The sequence below is a fragment of the Notamacropus eugenii genome, chromosome 3, assembly GCF_028372415.1.
Source record: "Notamacropus eugenii isolate mMacEug1 chromosome 3, mMacEug1.pri_v2, whole genome shotgun sequence".
In the NCBI taxonomy this organism is placed as follows: domain Eukaryota; kingdom Metazoa; phylum Chordata; class Mammalia; order Diprotodontia; family Macropodidae; genus Notamacropus; species Notamacropus eugenii.
This window is the reverse complement of record NC_092874.1, coordinates 284593184-284615964: the sequence shown is the minus strand read 5'-3', so window position 1 is coordinate 284615964 and position 22781 is coordinate 284593184. Positions and strand designations below refer to the sequence as shown.

The 22781-nt window shown below is 40.7% G+C and overlaps 1 protein-coding gene and 1 long non-coding RNA gene across 20 annotated transcripts in view; one reads left to right on the top strand and one right to left on the bottom strand.

Moving 5' to 3' along the window:
- The window catches only part of MYBPC1 (myosin binding protein C1), a 106928-nt gene that overhangs the window by 8916 nt on the left and 75231 nt on the right, over positions 1–22781 (bottom strand). For 7 of the 11 annotated variants that reach the window (XM_072655718.1, XM_072655715.1, XM_072655720.1 and 4 more), the window contains 9 exons: positions 20856–20960; positions 20015–20203; positions 18517–18651; positions 14470–14523; positions 12807–12974; positions 11639–11727; positions 10612–10807; positions 8962–9101; positions 866–1025 (listed from right to left, as the gene is read on the bottom strand). In XM_072655718.1, coding sequence (XP_072511819.1) covers positions 866–1025; positions 8962–9101; positions 10612–10807; positions 11639–11727; positions 12807–12974; positions 14470–14523; positions 18517–18651; positions 20015–20203; positions 20856–20960 — 1236 coding nt within the window. The remainder of the gene's footprint in view (positions 1–865; positions 1026–8961; positions 9102–10611; positions 10808–11638; positions 11728–12806; positions 12975–14469; positions 14524–18516; positions 18652–20014; positions 20204–20855; positions 20961–22781) is intronic. The other 4 variants (XM_072655717.1, XM_072655724.1, XM_072655721.1 and 1 more) reach the window with 1 other exon arrangement.
- LOC140534564 (uncharacterized) overlaps positions 1–22781 on the top strand; it is a 104700-nt gene that overhangs the window by 21463 nt on the left and 60456 nt on the right. For all 9 annotated transcript variants that reach the window (XR_011977367.1, XR_011977373.1, XR_011977371.1 and 6 more), the window contains exon 2: positions 349–22781. This exon is cut by the window's right edge and continues 27935 nt beyond it. This is a non-coding gene — a long non-coding RNA (uncharacterized lncRNA). The remainder of the gene's footprint in view (positions 1–348) is intronic.

Genomic DNA, 22781 nt, shown 5'->3' with positions numbered 1-22781 from the left:
ATTTCTCATCCCCTTTCTATGGCCTTCATGTCTACGGAGAAGGATCATGGGATATGAAGGTCTCAGAGAGATACTAAAGGGAAACAGATTTAGAGATAGAAGGGATCTTAGTGGCCATATGATCATGGGCTCTGAGATAGAGAAGTGAAAAGGAACTTAGCAGTCGTCTAGATGAGGACACTGAGGTGTCTAAAGAGTTTAACTGACTGGTTCAGAGTGGCACAGGTAATACGTGGAAGAGCCTGGCACCCTTATTTTTCAGAGGAACTTCTCCAAAGTCATACAGGTAAGAAGTCAGAATGTGACATAGCTTGTCTGTGCACAAACTTAGTGTTCTTTCTCCTCCAGGAAACTCTCCTGACCAAGCAGTTGATGAAACCACAAGCATTTATTTTGCACCAGGCACTGAGAGACAAAATGGAAGATGACACCATCCCCGCCCTCAAGGAGCTAACATGCCAAAGGCTGTATTCAGAAATGAAAGAATTGTTGTCTGAACTCGACCTCCTCTCAGCCCAGCAAGTGAAAGTTTATTTCATAAATGTCCAAACATCAAAGCAGCTTGTGTTAATGAAACAAATTTTTCTCTCCCCTTGGATTTTTGTCTTGGCACATGGATAGGATCAAATAGACAGACACCGGAAAGGATTTAAAGGGTTATATATTAAAAGAGGGTGATTGGGGAACTAATAGTGGTGTTTAATACTATTTTTAATATCTCTGCAAATTTAATTTACGTTATTAATTGAATCTCTCCGAACATTTAGTTTTCTTTTTCCTTTCCCAGAGTGACTTAACCCCCCACACTGGCCCAACTCAGTTATTTGAAACTAAAGTTCAGAAGGATGGCGGCTGCCTGACTCACCATCCTTGGCGATCACCGCACTTTCTTTTGTCATTGTCGCCTCCTCACTGAGACCACACATATTTTCAGCAAATACCCGGAAGTAATATTCATTTCCTATGACGAGTTCGGTGATGGTAGCATTAGTCCTGTGATAGTGCTCAATGACAGTGAACCATTCCTGAAAGACAGAGCCCCCCAAGAGCAGAGTGAAACTCAGCCCTTCAGGACAGTCATGCTTGGTCTTTGTAGTGTGGTACACTCAAAGAACACTGAGCGTGGAGTCCTGTGGACTGAAATCTGCTACCTAGCACTCAACAAGATTATACTAATAGGATTGATTATATAGCAATATGATTTTAAATAATCGTAGTACCAACTAAAATAGCCTAGTCAGTAAAGCAGTGCATCTTGGGCATTAGATGACATTTGATCCTCACAGCAACTCTATGGGCCTGGTAGCCCAGTTGAGGTTTTTCAGATGGGGAAAGTGAGGTTCAGAGGCAAAAGGGTTCAAACAGCCAGTAGGCGTGAGAGCCGAGATTTGACTACAGGTCCAGCACCCTTACCGATAAACTGTGCCACTTTTTAGTACCAACTTATCTGTCTCTGGAAGCAAATTAAGGTAAATCACTAGAGAAAAATTAGTCATCATTTATAGAAACAAATTGGCTTAATTATAATAATGAATGAGCATCGGTAGTATTAAAATAATAATTATTTTTAATTATCTCTTAATCGTTCAAAGAGTATTTGTTTGTTATGACTGGTAGGATATATACATCCTGTTATTCACATTTAGTGCAGCTGATGGAGAAAAAACTATACATGTATGTGTGAGTGTATGTATATGTGTGTATGTATAAATACACATCTATACATATATATACACACATAGGGGGCTTTTTTAGACAAAAGGATAATTAATAAATGTAATATATTTTCTACATGGGTTTCAATTCCCTTCTTTGCAATTCTGGTATTTTAAGTGAGAAAAAGACTGTTTAATTCAAATACTCATTTTTTCAAGTATAATGAAACAAATTCACAAAAGGTCCAGTCTCTGAAGAAGATTATTTTTCACTAAACTGGAACTGGACCCAGATTGACTGGGGAAAACTCAGCACTTAGAGGTTTTTTTTCTTAATTTTTTTATTATTTTATTTGTTTTCAGTGTTCTACAATTACTTCCATATAACTTGGATTTTTTTCCCCCTGCCTCCCCCTCCCTCCCCCCTTCTACCCCCTTTTCTCCCTGAGACAGCATACAGTTTTATATGGGTTCTGCACATACATTCCCATTAAATACATTTTCACATTAGTCATGTTGCATAGAAGAATTAAAATGAATGGGAGAAATCATAGAACAAAACAAAACTTAATACAAAAGAAAATGATCTGCTACATTCTGTGATCCAATTCCATAGTTCTTTCTCTGGATGTGGAAGGCATTTTGCCTTAAGAGACTACTTGGAATTTTTTAAGTCCTTGCATTGCAATGAAGTACTAAGTCTACCAGAAAAATTTCTCTCACACTGTGGTTGTTTCTGTGTACAAAGTTCTCCTGGTTCAGCTCCTTTCACTCAGCATCAGTTCATATAAGTCTTTCCAGACCTCTCTGAAGTCTTCCTGTTCATCATTTCTTACAGCACAGTAGTATTCCATTACATTCATATACCACAATTTATTCAGCCACTTTCCAATGGATGGGCATCCCCTTGACTTCCAGTTTTTGGCCAAGCACCTAGAGCACCTAGGGTGGCTTGGTTATCTGTCTGCCCCCTGGCTTCCTGGGCAGTTAGGAATTCTCTCTTTCTTCTCTTTGGTCACTTTCCCTTCTCTCCCTCTTCTGTCCCCCACTCTGCCTGGCCCTGAATGTCTAAATGAAGGCCCTTGTACGTGGGAGTTGTCAGATTTGCTAGTTGACCTTGTGCCAGCCTTCAGGTGCTACAGACACTGACCCGACAGAGATAGGTAGTGAGTGGGATAGACTCCCACACAGTAGTCTTAGAAATATAGAACCAGAAGGGGATTATCAGTGGTCAGCAGGCTAACGCGATTATGTTACAACAGGCAGGAGCTATTACTAATCCTATTTTATAGCTGAAAAAACAGAAGTGAAGTGACTTGCCCAGGATCACATAGCTAGAAAGACTCTGAGGCTGGATTTGTACTCAGGCCTCGAGTTCTATCTCCTGTACCACCCCACAGCTGCCCAGAATGACGCAATGCTCAGAACCATCCCCTCTGGACTCCTAGAGGCCACAGCTTCCCTGGGCCTCCATAGCCTACATACATCCTACATAGCCTATGCTAGGAATTCTTCACCTTTCTTGTATCATGGACTCACCCCTTGGGTGGTGTCTGGTGAAGCCTGTGACGTCCTTCTCAGAATCATGATTTTAAATACACAACATACATAGGAGTACAAAGGAAGCCAATTGAAAGTTCTTAAAATAGTTTTTAAAAATGCAAGTTCACAACATTGTACACAGTAACAGCAGCCTTGTTCCATGACCAGTTTTGATAGACTTAGCTCTTCTCAGCAATGCAATGATCCAAGACAATTCCAAAAGACTCATGGTGGAAAATGCTGTCCACATCCAGAGAAAGAACTGTGGAGTCTGAATGCAGATGGAAGCAGACTTTTCACTTTCTTTAGGGTTTTGTGTGTGTGTGTGTTTTTTCCCTTTTGTTTAGTTTCTTCTTCCACAACATGACTAATGTGAAAATAAGTTTAACCTGATTGCACACGTATAATCTACATCACATTGCTTGCCATCGTGGGGATTGGGGAGGGGAAGAAAAATTGGGAACTCAAAATCTTACGAAAAATGAATGTTGAAAACTGTCTTACCATGAAATTGGAAAAAATAAAATACTATTTGCATTAAAAAAATCAAGTTTACAAAACCCCAGATGAAGAACTCCTGGCCTAGATAGTGCGATGTGGAATAACTGTAGGTGGTTATCATTTGCAGTAAAGGTCTTTAGGGACACGCAGCTGAGGAGGAAGGGTTGGTGAAAATGCCGCTGGCTCAAACTTTGTGGACCCTTTTGCCAGATCTGCATTCAAGTGCCCTGAGGATCAACATTTAGAATCAGCTTTGGATATGCCCTCTCACTATTTTTGAACTTGTGATTTCTGGCACAGTCCTCTGGTCTTAGGACGTCTTAGATGCTCAGACACATAGCTTACAAGTCATCCATCTGCCCAACTCCCTGGAGGCCCATGTTTTGATGAAGGATAATACTTGAGATACCAAATCTGAACAAATTACATAATATCTATCCCGAAAAATGAAAAGATGAGATATAAAAATAGTTTGCTCAGAGATGTCTGAAATTCTTGAGTTCTTCCTGCAGGCTAGGATTCTAGATTTAAAGCGAAAAGAGGTCCTTAGAGATCACTGTTCCAACCATTTCATTTTACAGATAAGGAAATCAAGGTGCAGAATGTTGGGAGTGGCTTAACCCAAGTGAGCTGGGTAGTGAATGGTGGAGCCAAGATTTAAACCTAGTACTCCACCTCCAAATTCAGTTGTCCTTCCATAGCACATTCACACTGCACTTTCCAGTTTTCTCCTTGTCTCCTATTACTTGTATGCCTTCAGTAAAGAAATCCATGCTGAGATGTTACTGCCAAAAGACTTCCTATCAGTAACGGGAATGATTTTCAACCACAGATGCTCTATACTCCACACCAGGGCTGTTTGGGGAAAAGGCAGACACACACACACACACACACACACACACACACACACACACACACACACACACACACACACACACACACTTTGTTTTATGCCATTTCCTGTGGTTTTGTTCCTTCCACCAATACTTATCACAACCACTTTACCTTTTAGTGGACGGTGTTTACTCACCGTGGTTAGTCATCTGAGGAGACCTTTCACAGTTAGCTAGGCTTATCAACATACAATGGATTTAAAATAATAGAATCATGAATCGAGAGTTGGAAGAGATCTCAGAGATGCTGGTCCAGTTCTCTCATTTTACAGATGAGGAAACTAAGGCCCAGAAAGGTTAAGTGACTTGCACAGGGTCTCAATCTGGTAAGCGTCCAAGGTAGGATTCAAATCCAGCCTTTCTGGAGTTCATGTCTAGCATTCCATCCATTATGGCACCTATTGAAGCTTTTTTCAGGTTTTGAGAACCCAGGTTCCCCTCTATACCTTGATAAGCTAGCAGAATAGGACTTTAGCATGGTACTCTGGAAAGATCGTTGGCTGTGGAATCAGGGAACTTGGGTTCCAATGCCGCTTCTGACACTGCTTTGATGACTCCCTGGGTCTCAGTTTCCTCCTCTATTGAGGGAGGGGGTTGGACTCAGTCTAGGTCTAGATCCTTTGGAGCCACAGACATACTGAGAAGGGAGGCATTGGGGTTACCTGACTTTATTAACTTCATCCTAAAGAGACAGAATCTCTCTCCTCTTATGATATCTGGAATAAAGCTGCGCCCAGTCGTGAGACTGGTCACAGAACATGCTGGAGACTTATCAGAACAGGGGCTCATAGGAATGACAAATTCACCACCCCTCACTGGGAGTTCATTTTCAGGGGCTTTGAGGGTATCCAGGGGTATCTTAACTCCCCCTCCCCCACTTAGGAGAAAACTTAAAAGTATCTTTTTTATCTTGAAAAGTCCAAGAAAGCTTCTAGAAACTCATCTGACTTTGAAACACAAGAGCCTGGCAGTAGGTAGTGATTTGAACCAAGTGATGTGTCCCTTCTCTTCCAAACCTGAGGTGGTAATACAAGAAATGCAAATACTGAAAGAAAGGGCAGCGACAAGGGTTAAGTTCTCTTCCCAACTAGTCTGTCTAAGGAAGGAGCCCTGTGACCCATCTAAAGGTCCACAGCTGAGCCATCAGTTTTTATCTGGGTAAAACTCTGTACCAGCATTTGGCCCCATCCCCAAATGACTCTGCAGCTATTTTTTCATTTTCATTTTTTGGTAAGTACTTTTTGAATATTTTTGTATCCCAACAGTAGACCAAAAGCTTCTTGAGGGCAGGGACTATTTTGTCTTTTCGTACCAGCATCTAGCACAACATGGATTTTGAACTGAATTGAGATCAGTCTGACAACATGTCACAAAACTGACTTTGACTCAGTGGTCTCATTGTTGAGATCTATCCTAAAGATATCATGAAAGGGAAGTAAAGGGCATCTTTGTACAAAAAATATTTGTAACTACTCATGTATCATAGGAAAAAATTGGAAAGAATATGAATTTAAATGACTAGAAAATGGCTGAATGAATTATGGCAGATGAATACTATACCATATTCATGTGGTATTACTGGACCAGATCATGATGGTGCTATAAAGATGGGGACAATGAGGGACACACACAGAAATATGGAATGAAGCTGTGATGGGAGGCAAAGGAAAATCATCAGGCTCAGGATAGCATATGTACATTGATAATGATTTAAAAAAAAAACAATCACACTAAAGGTAATAAGGTTTCAGATGGTAGAAAGGGATATGGAGCAAACCTGTTTTTAAGTTGATCCTTAGTTAGCTTGTCTTTATTTTGTTAAGAGGGCTTGCATGACACTGTTTCCTGCCATTCACCTGACTCTTCTCCCTATCTGGCAAGAGGCAGCCAGGAATAGTGGAGAGAGTGCTGCATCTGGAGTCAGGAAGACCTGAGTTCAAATCCCACCTCAGACACTTTCCTCACTGCATGACTCAGGCAAGTCACTGAATTTCTATGAGTACCTCAAGTGATTTCCTTGGAGTTAGCTTCTAAGTCATTGCTGGATTACTGAGTGTTGTGATTTGTACATTTGGATTCCCCTGGCATTGGGTCATGCTGAAAACAGCAAAGCAGATTTTTGTGACAAACTCAGTGACCACCTCATGCTGAGCAGTATCTTACCAGCCAGACTTTCCCTCCCCTTTAGAATGGGTCAGGACATCTTTGCAATCACAAGTCAAAGGACTCTGACAAAGAGGAAATTTATGTTTCTGATTCTTCATAGAAGAATCTCCCACAAATACTTAGTAATTCAAAGCACTTCCTCAAAAATAACCTGTTCAATATAAATGATCCAGTTTAAAATTTTTGGGTGTTACTGAATTTTTTCTAAAACTATAGGTCACTGAGATACTCTTAAGATTTGACTGTGCATCTGAAAGGATGTGATATTTCCCATTCTTCTGTGTATTTCTCGTCCTCTGCTCTCACTTACGGTGCTTCTGACAAGAGTTGGGAGAAGTCACAACAGTGGTAAGCCAACTTCAGCTGGGCCTTCACTGCAGCAAGGCAATCCTGTCACTCTTCCCTCACTCATTCATCATCTCACGGCCTGCAGAAGCATTCCAAAGCCTGTTGTCCCTTCTCAAGCCTCCCACACCTTTGCTCTCCTCTCACTCTCTCCACAGAGGACTTCACCTCTTACTTTACTGAGAAAACTGAGGCCATTTGCTGTGAGCCCTCTCTCCTCTTCATCTCCAAACCCACTGGCATTATCTCCGTTATCTCCTCCTCCTAATCCCTCTCTTTGTCAAGGCCAGCATCTCTACTAGCACTCCTCAGATTCCATCCACTCGAGTCATTGCACTTTTAATCATTTCCTCTAATATTCAGCTTCCACCTACTGATTCCTTCCCCTTCAAAGTTTTAGCCTTAAAAAGTCTTCACTAGACTCCATCATCCTTTCAAGCCTTCATCCTAAGTCCCTCTTCCCTTTGCCAAACTCCTAGAAAAAGTTGTCTAAGCTTGTAACTCTCCCCCTCTCCCTTCTCCCCTCTTTGTTTGGCTTCTGACCTCATCACCCAAAGGAAACTACTCTTTCCAGATACCGATGATCTCTTGAATGCCAGGTCTGAGGAGTCAATTTCTCCCTTTTTGATCACCCTTTTTGATGTTTGTTGTATTTGTAAATGTTGACCATCTTTTCCTCCCCAAAACTCTCTCTTCTCTGGGTTTTCACTTCACATCTGTGACTGCTCCTTCTCAGTCTTCTCTGCTGGCTCATTAACTGTATTGCACACCCTACCTGTATGTGTTCCTCAAAGCTAGCTGGGCATGTCTTCTCTCTCCACATTCACTCTCCTGGTGATCTCACCTGTTTCCTGAGTTTAATTCTTGTCTCTGTAATGATGGTTCACAGATCTACATACTGAGTTTCAGACCCACACCACCAACTTCTTAGTGAACATTTTGAGCTTGTCCCAGAGATATCTCATGTCTAAAGCAGAACTTCTCCCCTCCCTCCAAGCCCTCTCCTCTCCCAAACATCCCTGTTCCTGTCGAAGGCCTTGCCATCTTTTGATTCTCCCAGATTCCTAAGCTTAGTGCTACCCTTGACTCCTTTTTCTCTTTCACCCCAAATATATGGTGGCCAAATCTTGCCATCTCTGCCTTCGCCACATCTGCCGTATGCAGTTTTTTCTTTTTCCTTAGCTCTCACCTTTCACCTCAATGAGTACAATGGCCTCCCCACTCCAACCTATTCTTCAAACAGCTGCCCAGTAGCTTTCCTTAAATACTGTCTGACAGGCTGCTCCCCTGCTCAGTATACTTGGGTGTCTCCCTATTGACTGCTTTTTCTAGCTCTTAAAGTCCCTGCCCCCAAACTCTCTTCCTCCTGCCCTACTCTTTGATACAGCCAAACTGGCCTTCCCTCTGGTCCTCACACAAAGCATTCCATCTCTTACCTTCTGCCTTTGAACTGGGCCCCATGCCTGGAGAGCCCTCCCTCCTCACCTGGGCCTCCTAATGTACACAATACCTTTCCTGATCCCCCTAACTCCCAGTGCCCTCCCTTTCTAACTCCTTTGTGGTTTTTGTATTTATTCTCCTGATATTTACTCTGTATGGACTTCTATATTCGCTGCTCATCTCCCCCATTAAAATGTAAGTTTCTTGAGAACTGCTTCCTCATCTCTTCTGTATTCTCAGCATCTGCATATGGCACTATCCTTGTCATGCAGTAGGTGCTTAATAAATGCTTGTTGATTGATTCATTTATCAATACACACACATAAATATATGTGTATATATTTCATCGGTGAAATAAGATGCTACAAATTCGAAATGAAAACATTTTCTGCTTGTTGCTTTACAGGGAATGAACTTACCATACTCTTCTTGTCTGCTTTTTGAATCGTATACCCTGTAATGGGAGCATTTCCATCATCCTTTGGTGGCGTCCACACCAAGGCAGCATTTTCTCCCCAGACATCTTCAATCTTCACAACTTGAGGTGGGCCAGGACGGTCTGAGAAATTTAAAAGCACAGGGTTACAGTAGGGCTGCTCTTCACCCTTCTAGATATATTTGTCAGAAGAACATTTCTGAACCTCTTTCTTCCTACTCTGAGTAGTCTGGATGCTCACAATTTACTTTTCTGAGAAAATGTGCTTTCTTTTACAACACAGCTATGACATATCTTGCTTAAAATATGACATATCTTAAAGCATATTACAACCTCAACATTCTTCTTCTTTTAATTTTTTTTCAGCCAGAAAAGTATGGTTAATATACTGGGCTTATATAAATTAGCCCTAAAGTGTTGACTTTTGCTATAAGAAATTGCTACTTTGGGTACAGGAGGAAGGGTGGTCAAAAGATGAATCAGAAGTTCAAGTAAGAATTCTTTATCTCTGCTATTCTTCAACATGCTTTTTGACCTTGCCAAAGTGATAGAATCACAGAAGGAGGAGGGACTTTGAGACGTCATCTCTTCCACTCCCATAGACTTAGAAATGACTATGATTCATTGGTTAGGAAGAGTTTTCTGTTAGCAAGTTCTCAGATTTTGGTTGGTGTTAGAGATGAGCATTCTAGAAGAGTATTAGAACAGCAAGATTTAGAAAAGTTAGTAAGCGACTCCTACATATACTGATTCAAATCTACTTCAGTAATGGAAATCTAGAGAGAATTCATAAAACTCCTTAGAGATAGTCCTTTCCCTCTAGAATAGTGCACACGCGCTGGCAACAACTGAAAGTAATTTAGTAACTGAGCAAATCTCATGGTGTTGCTCAGTCATTTTTCCATCCTGTTCGAGTCTTTGTAACTCCCCTTGAAGTTTTCTTGGAGAGATACTGGAGTGGTTTGTCATTTCCTTCTCCAGCTCATTTTACAAATGAGGAATCTGAGGCAAACAGGGTTAAGTGACTTGTCCAGGGTCACACAGAGTGTCTGAGGCTAGATCTGAATGCAGGAAGATGAATCTTCCTGACTCTAGGCCCAGCACTCTATCCACTGCATCACCTAGTATACCCTTATGTACCTGGACATAATACGCCTTCAGAAGGCAGTTGAAAGGCTACTTGTGAAGAATTTTTTGGCAAAATGAAAAAAAAATACTGTGTGAAAAATTGGAAGGGGGGGTTGAAAGGGAAAGAAGAACTGGCCTGTTTAATTAATTGATTAATTATCTTATTTCTAATCAATTAAATATTTAATGAATCTAATTGATTTTTAAATTTAATTTATTTATAAATTTTATGTAATTTATTCATAAAATCAATTTATTTAAATAATTTATTTCATTTATTATTTAATTAATTTGTAAAATTATTTATAAAATTAATTCAATTTAATTACTCAAATGTTTATAATATTTAATTAATTAATTAAATTTTGGAATTTTGTGCAACTGGTTTTCTGAAAATGAGGTATAGCTATATTCGTTTTTTCTACATTTGCTATTATCACTGGTAAAAATTAGAGCTCTATATAGCTTTTGACAAAAATATAAGGTTTTCTTTCTTTCAACCTACCAACTATCTGAATATCTATTGAGGCAGTCTCCACATATTTGTCCACTTTCACTTGCAGGTCATATTTTCCCGAGTGACTCCTCTCTGCTTTTCTGATAAAGATGATTGTATCCGTTTCAGAGTTGCGTATGTTTATTTGGTTCTTATCTATATCAACACCATCCTTCTTCCAAATTAACTCTGGCCTTGGCTTTCCCTAAAAAGAAAGGGGAAAAAAAAAACCTCCAGGTGAAACAAGAAAGCTATTTAAGATGGCTGGGTTTTTTGGGACTACACAAAGGGGTCACAGAGTTAGAAGGGATCAGTGGTAGGGTTTGAATCGAGGTCCTCCTGACTCAAGGATTTCCCTTCTGCATCACGTTGCCTCCATGTGTATTTCAGGGCAGCAATAATAAAAATGGTCAATATATTCGAGACAATTCAGAAGGGCTTAGGCTTGTGGTTGACTGTATAATGACAAGATCCTGTGAGTCTCACTGTTTTGTGAAGCTACATGGCAAGGTTGAGGTTTGGCATCAAGTAGAAACTGATTTTAATTTCATGGACCATGTAGAATTTGGTGGGTCAAAGTGATTTCTGAAAATGTTTTTTTTAGAAGATATATATAGATATACATTTGTATGACTCACACCAATTCTTGATTATACTTTTAATGGATTAGTTTTAACCTAAAACCAGGAAGCCACTTCTATAGCATAGAGCATTGTTTTCTAAATGCTGAGTTTTGTTTAAAAGGACAGCCAGATTTCCAAAATCAGAGAAAAGGTTTACTTATTTTCCTGGGCCCACCTTTCTTCCCCCTCCCCTTACCTCCAGTAAAAATAGACCTAATCAGTCTCAGACAGAAAAGCAATTTTTCTTAATTCTTTAGGCTTTGTCCAAATCAGTTTCAGTGTTTAACCACCTTCCTTTTCAGAAAATGCTTCCTTATGACTAGCCCAAACTTCACCGTCACCCCATCCCCATTTCCTAATATCTTGGACCAGATTCCCTTAGAAAAGAGAAAAGGCTTCCAGGTCATTGTTACCTGGAAAGGAATGACAAGATTGACTGCTTCTCCAACTCTTCGAATATAAGTTTGCTTCAGATGTCGAGGAATACGAATCTTGGGAGGTTCTAGTGGAGGAAATAACATTTTTTAATTGTCAGGTTTTCCCCAGACCATGTGGGAAATGAGCATGAATAAAAGAAAGAAATGGTACCAAAATGGAGATATTTTCCAGTGACCAGGTCTATATAGTTAGTGACTCATTTATGCCATGTTTAGCCAAAGCATTTTCTCTAGATAGAAATAGTCCTGAGACCAAGCAGAAGAAAGGTTTTTAACAAGACAGTGTGTCATATACTTGAAAGCAGCTATCTCATCTCCTCTAAATATTTTCTTCCCTTGGCTAACTAACATCTCTAATTTCTTCAACTAGTCCTTGCATAGCATGGTGTCCAGCACCATCACCATCCTACACTTCTCCGGTCATTTCTCAGTTGCCAATGTCCTTCCTAAGTGAGGGTGCCCAAAATTGGACAAGATGCTCCCTATGGAATCTGAACAAGGAGAATGCAGTAGAACTGTCTCATTGGACGCATGATTTAAATTTACGTGGGAAGTCTTTTCAGTGGCAGAATACAACTTGCTCACTATCTCTGATCTCATCTGATTTCTGTCCATGTCTTTTTATTGATCTGCAGGAGAGGAACAAATTAACACATGTTCAAGGCACTCTGCTAGGTATTTAAAAATTTATTTATTAATTTATTTTTGATGTTTAAAAAAAATGAATTCTAAACTCTCTCCCTCCTTCCTGCCCCTCTCCCACCCATTAGAAAGGCAAGCAATTTTGATATCAATTCTACATGTGATAGCTCCATTAAGTCTTTTAATACTCCATGTGCCAGCTGTTATAACTTTCCTTATCTAAGCATCGCCTTTTTTTTTCCTGGCTACTATGTTATATGTTGGCTCATAGGGAACTTGTAGTCCACTGAAAACCTCAGATCTTTTTCACTCAGGACTGATGCTCTTTCTGCTTGAACAAAGATCAATGGTTCTTTGATTTCTAACTCCTGGGAATCATCAGTAAATATGTCTTTGAAGGTGAGAAGTCATGAGAAGATTCAATGTGGTAAAGGGGGATAGAGGAGAAGGGAGAGGAACAGAAGAGGGGACAGATGAGAAATAAAAAATTGTTATAATTTACCAATAATCTCTCTGACTAGGATTGGTTGTCCATAATATTTAGGTTCACTGGCACCAGCAGCATTCACAGCTTTTACTCTCACAAAGATTTTTGCATCCGTTGGAAGGCCAGTGATAGTGAATTTAGTTTTGTCAATCAGATCTGTGTTGGCCTGTATCCAGTCCTCCGCTAATAAGTTAAAAAAAAAAAAGGAAGAATAATCCAGTTATTCTCATGTAGCATTTAATCTGAAATCTCAGACAGCAGAAACTCCAAATGAAATTAGAGCACGAGACTTAGTCTCATGGTCCAGACTCAGAGAAAATGGCTAGTCATTTTAAAAATTTAAATGGAAAACGGCCTTAAAATTGTTAATTTTGAGGTCTCAAATAAATCGTTATTGGAAGGGAATTCTGCGATTTCTGAGTACCCTCTAATTTTCTAGCTAGACAATATCCATGTGCAACCTTTGGTAGCTGCTACACTTCAAGGGCAGAAAGTAAGTTCTCTGAGGATGGCACACACGTAGTACCTTGTACATAGCAGGTATTTTATAAATGCCTTACGAATTAAACTGAAGCTGTTATGTCATTGACGTGAGTATATCCTCCACCAATGGCCCCTCTGGGACTTGGCAGATAGTCACTGAGAATTAATATATCTAAAAAAAACAAAGCGCCCTTGTGGCCAAAACAGCACCTTATTTAGGTTGACTCTTGGGAGACAGAGACAGATGAGAGTCTAGAACCAGGCCAGTACTCAGTATTTTTCCAGCTCAGTAGGTACTGTCAGAACTGGTGCTTTGCTGCCATGGCATTTGAGAACCCTAGGGTCATGTCCACCACCAGAGGACTCACCAGAAGGGGATATTATGTAGCTATAATATTTTTCCAATTATTTTCTCTGTGTGGTTCAATAATAAGTGATATAATCATTGCACTTAACCATTTGTGTTCATAAAAATCCAGAAAGCAATAAAAAGCCCTGATATGGATGATGAAGACATCAGCTTAATTTATAGTTATAAATAGGTATGTACATTTCATCTCTGCTAGTTCATCACTGAGACTCAAATATTAGGATGGGGAACCAGATGGAGGACTGATGTATGACTATTGGTGAGGAGAAAATTTGGTGCAGTGGCCAGATAGCTGCTTTGTATTTGCTATAGTTGAGAGTGTCACAGCTTTAAAGCTAGATACAACTTTAGATATGACCAAATCCAGGGGAGGTACCTGAAGCCTAGCGGTTAAGTAATTTGCCTAAGGTCACACAGGTAGTAAGTTGAAGAACCAGAATTTGAACCCAAATTCCCAGTGCTCTTTCTTTCCTTTTTTCCTAAAAAGCTCAAACATTTTGAAGTTCCCATGTTCCACCCCTAAGCCCACCCCTCAACACCAAGTAAGGATGGCGGCCCCTCCTCAGCTGCAGAATGTGGGCTAGGTGAAGAAAGTTGCAAGCATTCCAGTTTCTACACTGTCCTTTGCAGCTATATTCCCATTGGCTGCATAAGGATTGGGTGGGAAGACTTAGGTCTCTCAACTTTTCCTCTGATTTCTGGGGGCTCCTTTATGTGGAGATGGCAAGGAGAGAATCAATTGATTTCACTATAAGCCATGAGATATTCCAGGACATCTATACCATAGAGTAAAAAGAAACTTTATACTTTCATGGAATACTGTACCTGAAAGATCATACGCAGCCTCCCCCTTTTCATCAGACTGATTTGCCGATGTACCTTGTAAGAGGTCATCATTAAAATTAATCCAAGACACCCACTTTCACACAAAGAGGAGTATTGTATCAGTAGTTAGCATTCTCTGTTAGTAAGTAATGCAAAGTGTGCAAAGATATCCATCTTCAGGAAAGTAATCAGGAGAGAAGACACCAACAAGTTTCTAGGTAGAGTTCTTATGAGGTCAAGTTTCCTAGGCAGTGGGTGCCCACTCAGGAACTACTCACAGTCATGCTCAGCCTGAGGCCCCAGTCCCAGTGAAGAAGGGCAAGAGAGAAAGAAAAGTGAAAGGGAGAGGATGGGAGGCTGAGGCACCTCCAAGAGCAGACAGTAAGAGGCAAGAACACCAACAGACTGAAGGGGAATAGGGATTCAGGTCCAAGGGGAAGTGGAAACTACCCAGCCTCCCCAGGCATTATTTGTGGGGCCACGTTTATCTCTGTTCATTGTCTACACCTTTCTACTCTGTAATAGTAATAATAAAAATAATAATTATAATTAATAATGATAGGGAAAAGAGACTGGAATTGGGACCTCCTAGGTAAGGAAGCTCCCTCTATCTGTGTAGGTTGGTGCTTTCTCTGCAACCCCCAAAATCTTAGGGATCTGCCTAGAGCACTGAGAAACTGTGACTTGTACAGGGTCACACAATCAATATGTGTCAGGTCTCCTTTCTTCAGCTTCAAGGCTGAGTCTCTATCCACTACCCCACACGAGACCAAACATTCATAGAGTGCTTTAAGGTTTGCAGAGAGTGTGACAGAGGTAATTTATCCTTTTGAAAATACAGAGCCCAGGGAAGGAGACACCTCCTTGGTCTTTGCACAAAGGCTATCCCTTAGTCTGGAACTCCCCGTCTGAATTCTCACCCATCCCCTTTTTGTTTCTAGGGCTGCCATAGGGCCAATAGGAAAAGTAATGCAAGCCTACCGGCAGCCCAAAGCTCCCCAGGGACCACAGTCCTCTTCTTGTGTGTTCTCCCAGGATTCTCTCAGATCCTAGGGTCAAAGGGTGAAGCCGTAGACCTTTGTTTCCAGTCCACCATTTATTAACAACAATGGGGTCTCTAGTTCTATGGGTTCAATATTTGAGTTTCAAAGGCACCTAGAAAGTATCTGAGACTATGTGGTGAGCAGTGGTTGGCTGTCCATGACCAGTTATCCTCTTGTTGAGTTGGTTGATACTCCCAAGGAAGCAACTGAATTCTCAGTTTTCCTGTTCCAGATGGGAGAAGGGAAGAAGGATGTTTTCACTGATGGCCTGTAGATCTGAGGATATGAGAGTTATAAGGAGAATGGACCATGGCTTTGAAGGGGAGAAGGATCCAGGAATAGGGATTTTTTTGCAGCTGAGACAGAGAAGTAGGTAAAGTCCTAAAAGAAAGAGATCACGCCAATGACTGTTGTGGTGGGTCTCATATTCTTGGTTTCCAAAAAGAGGAGAAAGACAGGTGAACAGAGAGTGAAAATAGGAGGTTGAAATGATAAAGTGAATGATAAACAGGGGGAGGAGGGACAAGAGGAAGCAGAATAAAAATGAAGCATGAGGAAGGAGGGGATACAAATATTAAAATCCAACCCCCCCTTTAACAGTAAATCACTTTAAAGAAGAAGATGAAAGAAGTGTTGGGACTGGGTAGGTGGTGAGGAAAGGGAACGAACACCTTATAATGCAGAACGGAAGACCATAGACAATGCAAGGGGAGAAAGGAGACGTAGAAAAGAAAGAATAAAATACGGCAGGCATAAACAAGAAAAAGGCAGAGCCAGAAATAACACACCATCTTATAAAGAAAGGTTTATCTTATAGAACAAAATCCGACATTTCCCAAAAGCATTAAAACATTATAGAAAAATTAGTTTTGGGGGAACACAGCCATCGAGAGACTGAAGAACAGGGCAGCCAAATAGAGAAAGAAAAGACCACAAGAAGAAAATAGAAAGATATAGACATTAAACTTTCAGAGACAGCTGATTCCAAAGTCATGCTACGGGGGGCAAAATATGTACATAATATTGACTGTGTAGAGATACATATGTATATACGGGCATATACATGCATATGTATCTACACAGATCACACGCAAAATTATGTAAAATACATTCACTGTATTTTATCTAAAGGTGGGTAAAACCAAAATGACAGCCAGCTATCATTTTGTGGCATCTTCTTACATTTTAAACCTATCGGAAAGAAAAGAGTAAAGAATTTGCTCTGTTTCATACAACACAAATATCTGTGGTCAATGACCACGTCAAACATAAGACTGGACAATTCTGAATGGTTAATTGTTGACCTTCTTATAAATGGGGGAAGAGGAAGTTCAGGGTTATTTGAAATGTTGCAAGAATTGGAATTTCAGTACACCAACCCTGAGAGGCATTCAAGAAATTAGGTCACCCAAAGCATCTTGCGTAGACTTATAATGTGATGATGGCTTGGGGTGGTATGACGGAGGTCCTAGGCTCTGATCTCCCCCCCCCCCTTCCAGGACACTTTCCCATGGTTTCCCTCATTCATTCAGATTGACATCTTCTATTGGAAGTATTGGGGCAGATCTCAGGGTGAGAAGCACGTGACAGCTGCAACTGGGTTGACTGCGACTTCATCTCATTCCCATCTGCTCATCCATCCTGACCAGAGAAGATGCTGTAATCCAGGGGATGGGGATTTCTTCATGTAGTCTCTCTCCATAAGTTTTCTTCTTTGTAAGCCTCTGTCCAACCCACCCCCAGAATCTTCGAATCCAGAATCCTTCTCATCTGATAGATTTTAAGATTCTTGGGTCCAGGAACTATTCAAAGAGGGTGAATTTTAAACATGGTGAAAAGGAATCTCATTTCTCCTGTTTTTGTGGAAGCGTTAGTAAGCTTCTTGGGTAAGATACTTACCTAAGATCTCCTGGAATGAAGATGGATGCAGAAGGAGGACAGGTTTGCTTATCTATCTTTGACTGTGGGACCTCCTAGATTTCTACACTTGACTTCTGTGTCTGTGTCTTTGGCTCTTGACAAGGATGCAGTCAAGAACTAAGGAAGTCTTGTTCCTTACCCATCCCTCTAAGGGTTGTAGGGAATTCTCTGTTTCAGGCTTTCCCAACCATTTGTCTCTTTTTCCTTGCCTCTTAGTTCTGTGTTCTCCCTTCTCCCCATCCCTTCTGACCCCCCTTTTCTCTCCCCTCCTGTTCCTAAGAGTGATTTATATCCCCAAGACATGGGACAAGGCATATCGATCTGGGACTGAACCTATTTCATTGACTGTCAACTTTACATACTGAGAAAGAAATTTTTAAAGAATGTATTCTTTATATTTCCTCATTGTTTTTCCTGTGAAGGACAAGGGAAGCTCAGTTTTGGGGGAAGTCTGTACACAGGAGTCAGTGGCCCAGCACCTTAGAGTATCACTGGAGTGGGCCCTCAGGCTAATATCTCATCCCATGGCATCCTAGATTTAGAGCTGGAATGAGCCTAGGAGGTGAACTTGTCCAGTCTCTTCATATTACAGACAAGAAAACTGAGGCCCAAAGAGAAGAACTGACTTGCCCGAGGTCACACAGGTGATAAGCAGTAGAACCAGGATTCAGATCCAGAGCTCTCTCCCTAAACCACAGTTTGTTGTAGGATTGTTAAATCCATTCATCCTAAACAAACGTTTGTTATCTTGTGGAAGAACCAATTCCATTGACAGAAGGACTATGAGTCCTGGAGTTGCCTTCTTGGGACCTTTACTGTCTGTGTCTCAGCAGAAAGTCACTAGGCTTGATCAAAGAAGGCTTATTTGGGGGGCATCAGCTAACCAGTAGAGGCAGGGCTAATGCAGAACACATCCTAGAGGAGCTAAATTTTATTCCTTATAATTTTTTTTAGGAATTCATATCAGCTTTGTTCTTAGAAATGACCTCCCAAGGAAGGGAGGAAACATGGTGAGGAATGTCTTCCCGAGTGACTGCTGTCATTATTCTAAGCCTAGGAAGATATCTTCATGGTTGTTACTTACTTCCTTCAAAGCAATACTCGAGCACATAACCATCTAAACCTGCTGCACCAATCTGGTCTGGAGGCCTCCATTTCATCGTTACTGTAGTATCAGTTACAGAGTCAATAGCCAGAAGAGTAGGGGGGCTGGTTACAGCTTTAGAAAAGAAAAAAGAGGGAAAAAACCATGACACAAGAGACCACAGAATCACAGACTTTTGGAGTCAGAGAGGACTTCAGCCACTATCTGGTCTACCTCTCCCCTGTCTGAAAGAAAGCCCCACAACAACATAGCTGGCAAGTAGTCATTCACTTCTGCTTGGAGACCTACTATGGAGAGACTTTAAAAAGCATTTTGTACAAGACTTGCCATGCATTTCTCCAGTCTCCACTTCCCTTCGAGGCTCACTATTTCACTTGTGAGAAGCTGTGATTTTTGGTCAAACTTTCCCAACCCAATACCCAAGGCTGCCTCTTGGTAACTCACCCCGTGACTCCTGGCCCTCGAGTCAAACAGAGCAAGCCTGATCCTCTTTCATACACTAGATCTTTAGATGCTTGCAGGAGGTTGTAGACAGATAGTCTGCCTCCTCTCACCCCTTCTACCAAATCTAAACACACCCAATTACTCCAACCAGTCCTCAAAAGGCATGGGATCGAGGTTTTCCCCATTCTAGCTGCCATTGTGATTTTTTTTTTCAAGCTTATCAATGTCTTTCCTAAACTGTAATTCCCAGGATTGAACAAAGTCCTCTAGAAATGGTCTTACCAAAGCATAAATGACATGGGACTGTCATAGTAACCTTCTATCAATTATGGTCTCATAGAATTGTCGTAGCCACAAAAAGGTTAAGTGACTTGCCCGTAGTCATAGAACTAAAAAATGTTAGAGGTTTCCTTGACTTCAAACCTAGTACTAAAAATGAATGAATGAATAAGCATATGTGTGTATGTAAATTTTAATCTCACAACAACTTCATAAAGTAGGGAGAGAATATTTTACAGATATAGGAAATTATATATTTTTGAATGAACAAATAAAATAAATGTGTATGTATGTGTGTGTATATGTGTGTGTGTGTGTGTGTGTATAAATTTTAATCTTACAACAGCCTCATAAAGTAGGGAGAGAATATTTTACATATATAGGAAATTTTATATTTTTTGAATGAATAAATAAAATAAATAAGTGTGTAAATTTGAATCTCACAACAACGCTACAAAGTAGGGAGAAAATATTTTACAGGTATAGGAAATTTTATGTTTTTTAAATTTTACAGATGAGGAAACAGGCCAGAGAAATTAATTACGGTAATGAATAAATATCAAAGGTGGATTTGAACCCCAATTCCCCCTCCCCACTACATTGTTACTACTTCTCACAATGCAAAGTACAGAGTGGGTGTCCAATAAAAGTTGGAAGTGAGCTCAATTTGAGGCATTTACTGATTGTACACCATATTTGCCATGTTCTGCTCAGTACGATTATTGCTTCTTGGGTGATATAGAACTCTACTCACCCAAGGGAACAAAAGGCTTGGAGGGCATGCTGGGCTTGGAGATACCGACGGCATTAACCGCAAATATCCGGACTTCATAGGCAACACCTTCAATCATTTTCTTGGGCTCAAATGTTGTTTCTTTGATGAGATCAAAATTCAGCCTCATCCACCTAGAGCTTTGCTTTTTTTTCCTTTCAATAAAATATCCTGGGGGGAAGAACAACATGTAGGTTAAAGTGCCTCCCTCCAGGCCGCAAGGGGAGAGCAAAGACAGTTTCCTGGAAGACAGGTTTTTCTCTGCAAATGAACCTTGGGCCTTGTATTTTAAATCTAGATGCCTTGGAAACCAAGTGAATGGCCATCCATTGGGAAGGGACTAAGGAAATTGTGGTATATACATGTAATGGAATATTACTGTGTCATGAGAAATTCAGAGAAGCAAGTGAAAACTCGAATGAAGTGATGCAGAGCAAAGTGATAAGACAATATATCCCATGACTACAATAATTCAAATGAAAACAACATTCATTAATTCCTTAATTACAATTAATTACATTAATTACAATGAATAACCTTACTTCCATTCATTCTCAGTAACAGATATACAATAAGCATTGAGTCCATACTTGAAATCTTTCCAGCTTGGTGGGACCTCCACTAGCATGACCTTCAAGAACCCAGGTCACCTTTGTTCCATAGAGAGGTATTAGAGTAAGACTTGAGGTGGAAAAAAGTGTTATCTTAAATCAGGTAATATCTTATCTTCTATGTGATGAATTTTAGATACTCCCTCTGACATGAGAACCGTAAAGCATACCCAGTTCTTTCATCATCCTATGCATTTCCTGCAAGGCCTTACCCAGGATAGGGGAACCGCCATCATTGGCTGGGGGTTCCCAGCTCATTTTACACCAATCATCTCCCACATCTGACACGTTGGGTGCCAATGGAGGATCTGGGATATCTGTGACAGAGCAGAGAAAAATGTGAAGTGGAAAAGGACTTTTTCTATGAAAATCATACTAACAAGAAATATTTTTAAAGTACTTTTGTCATAAGGATACTAAGTGCAGTTAACAAGCTAATTTCAATACGTAAGGAAAGAGGGGAGGAGATGGAAACAAAACTGGTATGGGGGTGGGGGGAAAGAGATAAAATAAAAGGAAAGTTGTAGTTGCTTACATCCTCTCTTTCCCTTTTGAGTAACTGGGGAAAAATAAAACATCTGCCAAAAAGGACAAATGTGTGGGTGTCTGGTAAATGGAAAGAGACTGAATAAGGAAAATGGCTAAAAATGAGAAAAGGGGAGGGGAGAAGCAATGAAAAGAAAACAACTGAGGAGGGATTTGGTTCTGGTTTTGTCTTCATCTTACATTGGGGAAATGTTATCTATGGCTTGGAGGACCCTGTAGAGATTCATTGACCTCATCTGAGAAGGAGGAAAAGAGAGAAGGAAGAGAGGGAGGGAGAGAGGAGAAGGAAGAGGAGAGAGACAGAGAAGAGACGAGAGGAAGAAAGGGAAACCTACATGCAAGGGGTGGTGGTAGGTACTGGGGCATGCAGAGATGAATAAGACAGAGGCCCTGCCTTCAAGGGGTTTACAATCTAAGAGCAAAATTAAGACAGGAAAATAAAGAATTGATAAATCCTAGACCATTTTCTATTGTTTTTAGTCTCAGATAGAGCTAGGATCAGAAGATACATTAATAGTCTGAGCAGATACATGAGAGTCACCCAAGGGCCATCATAGATACTACTCTCCAGTTATTTGGAATGGAATATTTGTCCAGTAATTAGATTTTCATGAAATTATAAGGGGAAAGATAAAGAGTACGGAGGCATTTCTGGTGATGCTGTCAGCAGCAGCCAGAATTGCCAGCCTTATTCCCTGAAGTAACAGGATCAGTGATACAGAGATAAGAGGGGGACCCTAGTAATCACTTAGCACAACTCCTTTTTTTTCTTTTTTGAATGATGAGGAGAATGAGATACAGACACATTCAGTGCCTTGATCATCATCATAGCTAGGAAACAGTGGAGGTGGCATTCAAATGCATGCTCCTAGGCTCCTTCCTCCTGTGGTCATTCAACTGAACCTGTCCACCTCTCTACCTCCTAGAGGAAGTGGCGATACTGGGTCTCTGACTCCAAATCTAAGTCCCTTTACACCTTTGCCACTAGACTCTTTTTCCAAATGAAAGTCACAGATGTCATGGAGAATGGCAGCTTAAACCCACAGCACTGAGGGGGTACAGTGAACTGAGACATCTTCATGCCCTCTTCCAAGTTCTTCCCCCAAACAGTACTACATGCACCTTCTTTCTCTAGCCTTTACCCTGGCTCCATCCCTACTTCTCTCGCTCCAAATTGGCTCAGGCTGACTGCCTTGAGGGGCCCAAAGTGGTCACCATGACAAAATAGCCTGAGATAAAAATGCCAGGGTCTGTGAAAACCAAGTTGTTTGTTTGAATTATTATTATATTTACTTATTTTATTAATATGATGATCAGACCTGTGATTTCACTGATGTAGAATTCCCTCCATTGATATATATTGGCAAGTCATTTGTAACTTTCCTTTAGAGAGCTGCCTAGAACACCAAGAGCCTTTGTGATTTTCCCAGAGCTACACGTCCAGTATTGGTCAGAGAGGGCAGCTAGGAGGGTCAGATGGAGCCACAGGCCTGGATTCAGAAAGACATCGTCCTGAGCTCAAATCTGGCCTCAGAAACTTACTAGCGATGTGACCTTGGGCAAGTCACTGAATCCTATTTACCTCATTTTTC